General features: G+C 33.8%; 1 protein-coding gene across 1 annotated transcript in view; it reads left to right on the top strand.

Moving 5' to 3' along the window:
• Window positions 1-245: 245 nt before the first annotated feature.
• LOC113228619 (protein lethal(2) giant larvae) overlaps window positions 246-9,490 on the top strand; it is a 56,382-nt gene continuing 47,137 nt past the window's right edge. Inside the window, exons 1-2 of the mRNA XM_026461973.1 lie at window positions 246-369; window positions 438-530. Of these exons, the coding sequence (XP_026317758.1) occupies window positions 367-369; window positions 438-530 (96 nt within the window). The 5' untranslated portion in view covers window positions 246-366. The remainder of the gene's footprint in view (window positions 370-437; window positions 531-9,490) is intronic.

Consider the following 9,490-nt stretch of genomic DNA (forward strand, 5'->3'; position numbering starts at 1 on the left):
TTGGATTTTATCAATAAAAACTTCTCAAACTGTCGTCACTAGGTACGTAAAAGTGTTCTATAAACCGCTATGTACTCATATTCGGGCAAACCGTAGTAGGTTTGTAGCGGTGAATGTAACCTGTCGGACAGGCGTTGTCAGGCCGTTAGACGGTAACTTGTCGCATAGTTGTAATTAGTTTCGTGGCTATCTGCAGTGTTATCTGTGCTACGTTTATCTTGCTATTGTAAGGAGAACTTGTGTTATTATTTTGGGCAGAGCCGGTAGCGCTGTGCGGCGCTAGGGGTAGACAGGTTGTAGTCAGTCGGCGTTCCGGTGCCAGATAGTGTGCTAGTGCTCGCGCGTTCAACTGAGCATGAAATCATAATGGTAGGACGAAGTCTTCTGTCTGTTCGTTGTTGTGTTTGTGCAGTGGCTAAGTGGTTGTTTTGTTGCAGGCCGGGAGAATGCTAAAATTCATCCGCGGGAAGGGCCAGCAGCCCTCAGCCGAGCGGCAAAGACTGCAAAATGAACTCTTTGCCTTCCGCAAGGTGAGTACATATGCATTAAGCTAGAAAAACAATACTTTTATTGTTCACATATATTGTATAAAAGGAAAATTTTTTGTACACTCAAGATGTAATTGATAACAACCATAAAGACATCCTTGTGGTTGAGTATATATATATTTTATACACTTTTAGTAGTGCGCTATATATCTTAAAACAAGATATTTAGATGTACATATACTTGAGAAACTATGATTTACATGTCACCAATTTCTCAATTAGTTTATAAAAATAAGAAATATAAATAATTAACGTGATGTGTACATAATACAAGACTTTTATTTACTGAATACTTATATTTAACAAAAATCATTTTATAGTATCTGATTTACATAGTATTATTACATTAGTGTTGTACTAACAGCACACCTAATATTTAAAGGGAATCTATAACCAGTAGTAGGACATATATTGAGTTAATGACATTGTTATTGAATATGCTTTAACGAAAACATTATATCCAGTTAATCTCACATAATTTTAGTATTGTGTTTCTGTATATGTCCAAGCTGTGTGCATGCTCCACTGTCAACCTCATATTAACATGTATAGTTCATAATGCCTTACTCTGTAATCTTGGTATAATTGAAAATAAAAGGTAAAAAAGCAAAAAAAATCAGTAACAATGAAGTTAGACAACAGATAACATGTGTGATTTAATTCACTTTGATGGAGTTTAGTAGATATTTTTTTTGTAAATCCAAATATGTCCTATGTTCTAAGACATTTTTGTGCAATTAGCCAACATACCAAAAATAAGTATGTATTCATTAGTATATCTTTCGCCTGTGAAGAGATTACAAATCTGTAGTTTGTAAAATTTTGGCATATTGCATTTGCGTCCTCCACTTCTTTTTCAGTCATTTCGTAAACCACATTACAATATGGTATTTACGCATTTGACACTAACTATCCAAAGGCATAAATGTTAAGTTAAACATTTCTAAAGTAATTTTTTCCTTTAAAACTTTAAAAAGTTCTGGAACGTGCCTATATAAAGAGTATCTAAATGTGCTTGAAAATCGTATAACCTGAATTAACAAATGTTTGTTTTTGTATAATCTTATCACGCCCAACCCTATGTATTTGCTTTCAGATTAGATGTGTCATTTAATTTTTACAGCGACTATTTTCTAACTGTTTAAATTGTGCCATGGTCACAGTACACTATAGTGTTACGAAACAATTTTTATCTTGACACTTTAAAATAAATTATTACCTGAATAACAAGGCAATCTGATATTGTTAAATGATTAATATTTTGTACTTTAACAAATGTTACAAAGACAACACCATTTTTAAAAAAGTGTATAAAAGGGGCAATGAAAAGACATATATTAAATTATATGCATGAAATAAATAAATAAATAATAAATAAATATTTTATGAAATGAAGAGAATGTGGTACCATCTACAAAGTGTACTCATGTCAATAACGCCTTTTTTCCCCTTCTATCTTTTTATTTTTGTGTTAGATTTCAATTTAAAATTATTATTATTATTATTATTAATGAGTTTTTATGTATTTCTATGTGTACATGTAACTTATGGATATTACTACAGGTGTCACATATTTATATCGATAAAATCATGACATATCTTTGGAAATGTTATTGCATTTAGTCAAAATAACCAGTCAAGATAGAGTTTTTATTTATTTTGTTTGATGGAAAAGGGATTGATTCATACACTTGTTTCAATAAAAATAATAATTGGTAATGTACAAAAAATCTTTTCTTTAACAAATTAATTAAAAAACATATTACGTCCAACAATAATAGCACAACAACATAATACAATACAACAAATAACAACACAGCAACAACAGTTCAGGTTTGTTTTAGAACTGTATTGGTTTCAGCCTTGAATTTGGTTCATTTGTTGAGACTTGTTGAATAGTGCCGATGCCTCATGATGGCACCACGTGAGATTCATTGAAATCAAGGACATTTTTTAACGAATATTGTACTATAATCATACAATTGTACAAATTAATCATAGAAGCTAGTTATTAAACTTTGTATACTATAATTTTTATGAGTTGCTTTGAGATTGAACATACAAATTTGTTTTAAGTAAGAAGTTTTATTAACTGTTATGTAGTCAAGAGCATGTCAAGCTTTGACACTTTGTACTTTGGACCGTTACTATCGTAAGCGGCATGGAGTTGAAGTTAAATCTTAAGTGTCAAGCTTGACGTGCTCTTGACCCTGTACCCATAGACTAGACAGCTTTTTGTTATATCTCAATTTTATCATATACTGCGTCTTGCAATAGAGGGAATTCCCCAATCAGAGATCAATCAACATTATTTTCATGTGCAAATTGTAAAATGCGCAATGCAAACCGAAACAATAATGAAATCCACCATCAAATAATTTTTTATATCAAATAGCAACAATAAATCTTGATAGTGTATGTGTTCGTAATCTACCATATGCACAAGAGCGATGGGTACAGCTTTATCATTCAGGCGATAAGCCTGTGTGATAGTATTGAATCAATATCTTTGTTGATATTTAAACATCAAACTTTCCAATGTCCATTATTCATAATTTCCAACCTTCAGCTGCTATATACATACATGAATGGATACCTCGTCCTATTGATTCTGTCTACATTTGTAGTTCCAATAAAAAGCTTACATAATACTTATGCAACTTACAACTAACCAGACTAGTTTATTCTTTCACAATATTCCCACGCTCCACTGCTTATGGATCACGTCTAAGTGATCAAAAAGATGATTGAAAAATTTAGTTACGCAATATGAAATTTCAAATTTTGTACAATTTTCAATAGCTATGAATTTTTTCATATTATTATGCTAGTTTTGATGATTTTATTTCTAATTTATGGAGTCGCATACATTTTTGTACGTGCCCGTTAGATAGTTTTAATGCTATCTTCGTATTATTTAGTGTATGTGTTTCGCTTACTCCCATAATATAAAAAAGAAAATGGGATAATTTAATTAAAAACACAACCTTGTCTCGTCTCAAAAGAAGTTCTCTTCTTCTTACGATACAGAAATGAAATTCCTTTGTTGAAGAATTCTTATGTCAATAAAGTAAAATATGACATTCCTTCTACCTTAGTAGATTAAAAAACAAACGCTGTGTACGGAGATCTAAGCACCTACGAACCTTATTTTGAAACTCCTACCTACCAAAACAAAGTGTGAAATACCCTTGTAGAGCGCTTACATGTTCCATAGTTACGATACCATACTAACGATTTTCGAATTATTACTCGCACCTTCATCAAAGGCCCGCTGCCGCGGTAGCGCAATATCGAAAGGTAATATGAGCTAGAAGTATACAATCTAGCAAAATTATTCTTTATTAACAATACAATTGTCACTTGCTTCAATTTTGCGGCCTAAATTGGCAGTTATGACATTTTCATATGTGTATGTAGATTTGCTAGATGCACCTGAGTATTATTTCTTGTCGATTATCTTGAAATGTAACGCCGTGTATATATGTATAATATTCTGTATTATATATTTTTTTCTTTAACCATGTTACAATTGTTCCTGATTTACTTCACAGTTATTATATTATTGATTAGTACAAGTTTAGCTTAAATAATAACTTTATCAATGTATATACATATAGTTGACAGATCGGAGCTCGATAAACAACTAATATTATCCTTAACTACACTGAATTCTTCAAAATTCTTGAAAAATTTCTTTGCAAGTACAGAATTTAAACGGAAGGAGAACTTGAATATTCATGTATCTATCAGTCTGTTCAGAAATATTGATATGTATGTACGGACAACGGCACACCAGACTACAGGTTTTTGTTCGAAAATCGCCTCCAGTGCAACGGAACAAAATACGTCTAATGTGTAGCTTGATGTGCTAGCGTGTGTACACAGAATTAATCGAATTTTTTATTACTTGTTTAAAGTGTAAGCAAGGCAAAAAGTATTTAAACACTGATGTTCTAAATCTAAACACTAAAACATCAGTGTTATGGAGAACTCCACCGTGTCTCCTTTGCCGAACATGATACCTAACGAAAGATAACATAAAACAGCTCATTAAATCCTGGTAGACATATTATCACTGTAATATAGAATAAGCAGCTAACTGCTTGTACCTATGTGAGCTTAAGTTTGTAGCTCAATGTAGTTAACGAATACAAGTTAAAAGATTCTAGCTGATTTGTAATCAGCTACATGGCGGTGTAGTTGAGCGCGATTGAAAAGCGGATCAATAACTGCCTACCTGGAACCTGGGATGGGAACGGTTCTTGGAATATGACGACCCACGCGCTAGGGATCTAGGCCATTTGTTTATTTGTATATAACACGCTTTACCTTTATTTGCAATATGCAAATTATTTGCTATATGTTTTTATTTGGCCATCTAAACACAATGTCCTTTAAGGAAAAGGTAGTGCGCTATATCCACCGTAAATATTAGACAACATCACATACGATTGTCTGATCTCAAAGTAAGTAATTAAAGCATTTGTTTATGGAAATCGGAAACAACGACACGGTACCACAAACACAGACCCGAGACAATGTAGAAAAGTTGGTTTTATTACATTGACTCGGCCGGCAAGCGAACCCGGGACGTAAGAGATGACGGACACTATGGAAACCGGTGTGCAAGCCACTCGACTACATAGGTCGTTAAAAATATGCGTTGGATATTATATAATTTCTTGACGATTATTTAATGCTCTGTACAAAATTACTATATAGAGCATTCGATTTTTCGTGAAAACGTTTGTTTATGAATTTTCAACTTTACAAACAATTTATTGTGAGTGTTCTTATGCAATAGGCGCATATTCTAACAATTTAATTATGTTTTTATTACTAACGTTGTCCTTAAGTAAAATGTATATAGCAAATGTATGGACCCTGTTGTCTAGATACATAAAAAAATCTGCAAGCAGAAGATATATAGACTTTTTTTTAGTAGATTTGGTCTGATTTTCGCCTTTTATTTTTAATCATTTCGGGATTTCTGAGAGCTCTACGGAGAGACATTGGCTCTCTGTGTGTATTCTAGAGTTCTTTATAATGGGGAGTGGTTTGACAAACTTTTGGAATTGTCTCGTTTCCACCATCGCACCTCCCGCCAAAGGGGTAGAGTCCATCCCCACATCTTAGATGCCTGGCATTGTAAGACCACGCGGGCCTATCATTCGTTCCTTCCTCGAACCTGTAAAATGTGGAATGATCTTCCTCCTGAAGTATTTCCTTGCGCTATGACATGGGGTTCTTCAAAAAGCGTGTTTCCAGGGCTCTATAAGGCTGGCAACGCGTAGGCAGCTCGTCTCATGTGGCAAATGTCCATGGGCGACGATGACCACCTCCCATCAAGTGGCTTGTCTGCTCGTTTGCCTCCTTCTTTACATAAAAAAAAGCTTATAATTATCCACTCTATGTCCATTGAAATTTGGATAAATATACTCTGCTGACTCTTCCCATCTCTTACAATATGACATAGAAGAGCTCGTTTAAACGTATAAACGAGTTCATGGAATTCAGTTGTGATAATTTTAGGGTGTGTAAAAGACAGCTACAGCAACCACTAGTGTAACAATCACGAAGTAATACAACGAATTGTTGAAGTGAAAACAATAAAAAAAATTAAATTGAAAACAAATTAATTTCGTAACGAATGTAGTTATGTTGTTGCTTTAAACTATGTATAGTTTATGGTTTTATCGAACGACTAAGTCTTTTGAGTAAAAATTAAAAAAATAATTGTAAGTTACGGTTTTTTTTATGTTTATGCTGACGAAAATACTCAATTTTCAAAGAATGTTTTCTCTGAAACTATACATATTAGTTACACTGGCGTTTTACTATCGTATTTGTATTTATTCAATCTATAATATAATCTGGAATATAAAAAGAACATCACGAAATTGGAGTTTATAAAGCACTGTGCCCCGTAAGAGTACCTCGGGAGCTAGTCTTAAAATTAAAATCTTATACAGAAAAAGATCCTTACGTCAATGGTAGCGGGTACATAGAGTTATGTATACTTCCACAGTGCTTATTATTTTACCGAATAATGTTTTTTTTAACTGAATCTTATTATTTTATCTTCAGATTGTTACATTAACTTCCTCGTGTTAATGTCTTCTCAGTTACATAATGAAAAAATAATCGTTTCGATACATTGTCGGTTGATGATTCACACATCAAAAATGTTGATTTGGTTGCGGAACCGATAATACGATGAACTTGAATCGACAGCATTTTAATTCTTTCATATATTAAATAATAATTCTAGCCAATTTTTAACTTGTAGGTACTAAATTGAACTCTGAAACTAAAAAGTTAGGAGAACGAAATATTTTTTTAAATAATAATGTGCTAACCAGCCACACCAATTACCGGATCTCAAACTAGGGAATTCCCAGTACTATGAGTACCAGACCAACGGGATTCAATTCAGGGCACTACCCAGAACACCTAGACTAGAACAAATTTAGAAATTGTCATTTTCTTAAGTTGGTCCTATTGGTCCATCCAACACCCACATAACAAACCGTTGGACCACCAAGGTCGTAAAAAATATATAAGCATAATTATTTTCCCTTCTTTGTCCACTTTAGCTTTTCAGTAGGTAACAATATTTTTCGTAGAGTCTTATGCAAACTGGCGTGGCAACCTACACCAATTAGGCTGCGCTCTCGTGCCCTAGGAGCGAGGGCGTCTCCTACTATATGCTAATACCGCTAATTCTATATATGTTATTCTATGTCTGGTCAATACATGTCGCGTATTATCTATCATCTATGAACAATTTCAAGCACACTTTTCACATGGTTGTAATGGAAAATGTGTGTACTTAATTAAACGCACCACAAATCCAATAACAGTCCTACGCATTTGTGCGTCAGTTTACTTAACTAAGAACGTAACGAATTTCGAAAAATAACTTTCCCTTGCAGTTTTTATTTACAACGTTTTAACCCAATTTTCTTTTCGAAAACTTCTTGATAAATTCCTAGAATTATGAAACTGTGAAGCTCGAAATATTTATCTATTTATGTTACATACAATTACTAAGTACTCGACGCTCAACTATCTAATTTTTTTATTACTCATCTATCGGCTCAATCACGATCTTCCATAGCAGTTGTGCTATAACTATTCTATCAATTACTCTGGTCGTGACCACATTCCACGTGCTAACACCGTCTTGCTCGTTTTGTATTGTCTACTCTCGTAATTACGAAACTCTTTGGTGCTCCACTTCAAACCTCTCGCCTCTAACCGGGTTTGGTTTATTTGGATTTCTAAGTCGCTTCTATTTTTATTTGCGTTGTTATCTAATCAGTATATTTGTCATAAATTTTTATTATATATCAAAAAAATCTTAAACAGTATGTGACAAAATAAATTAGGTATGTTAATGTTCCTATCATAACACATCAATGCTAGCGTTTCTTTACGACCCAACAATTTAACTAAAAACTTCGAAGGCCAATAAATTATCAGAGCACTCATGAAATGACAGTCTGCTACGTCATTACGATCAATAGGCTCCATTGATGTAAACACGAGCACTGATTGCGCATCCAATCATTCCCAACTAAATAATACATACAGCAACACCAAATGAATTGTATTCTGGCTAGTATGATTGCTATTGTATTTATTTTCGTTTATTCCCACTCGCAGACGGCTTTGAAACTGACCAGACTTCGATAGGTGTTCTATTTGAATACACTCGTAGCTTGCGGAATTTTAATCTGATGTTGTAAAAATAAAAAAATCGAAGCGAACATGTGGCCTGATGCGGCTTCGTGGGTTACGTGAGTTATTGCGATTTCCTCATGGTGGATGAGCCGCGTATCGCACAGCTCATGACTAATTCTATTAACTTCCCAACTTAGAAGTCATTCAGGAATAACTATGTATTATGTACCACTTGACCCTTTATTTATCCGTATAAATTGCCCTTAGGTCGGCATTAACATATTTTGCTGTTTCTTTGCCTTAACAACTGACGAATATGTCCCATTCATTCAACAGCAAGATCTCGGCCAAGTCATCCAATTTGCCTGACATTCCGGCGTCAAACGAGTTGCGCGACTCGTTACACAGGCCACATATCTTAACCCCATTTACTCTGCCTCATTGCCTAAATAGACAAATCATCCCATGGTTTCTTACTATTCTGGTACGCCGACTAATAATGTCAATTTATTTTATAGTTGTTTGACAGTTGCCTCGAATTCCCAGGTTGACATTTCCTGAAGATGTGTCTTGCTCATTGGTAACATCGCGGTTTCTCACTTCCCCTAGACAAGTTATACAGTGATTTATCGCCAATGTTTTACTGCTTTACTACGGTCCTTTTTGAGGAACACCTTTTTATTTGGATTATATACTTTTATGTGGTTTTCCATCGCGTTTAAGTAAATTTTTTCTTAACCGACTTTAAAAAAGGAGGAGGTTCTCAATTCGACTGTATGTTTTTCTTTTTTTTTATATGTATGTTACGCGATTACTCCGGTATTTGTGAACCGATTTTCATGATTCTTTTTTTTTTTTTTTTTGAAAGAGTGTACCTCTATAGTGTTCCCATTTAATTTTGAAGAAAATCATCCACCTCTAAGAGTGGCTGTTCACGCATGAAGGTTCATTTTTATAAATAGCTTCTAAATTTTATTATAAGGAGCAATTATTTTAATGTTTGATTTTGTTATTTTCCAATTCAAGGCGTATCAATATTTGCTGCTCCCACTAACCAAGCGTTCATACGCGTTCATCAGAGTTCGTCGTAGTATTTTTTGTTGTAACCCTAAAATCTAATTTGAAAGATTTCTAAGTGCTGGCGCTTGATTTACAACATACTACATACACAATCATGATCAGATCGCGAATATTTCTTGAATTTTTGAAATAATTTTATTCGGTAATATTAGGGGTTAAAGTATGAAATTGCC

This window comes from Hyposmocoma kahamanoa, unplaced genomic scaffold, assembly GCF_003589595.1.
Source record: "Hyposmocoma kahamanoa isolate Upper Pololo Valley unplaced genomic scaffold, ASM358959v1 232, whole genome shotgun sequence".
NCBI classification, from domain to species: Eukaryota; Metazoa; Arthropoda; class Insecta; order Lepidoptera; family Cosmopterigidae; genus Hyposmocoma; species Hyposmocoma kahamanoa.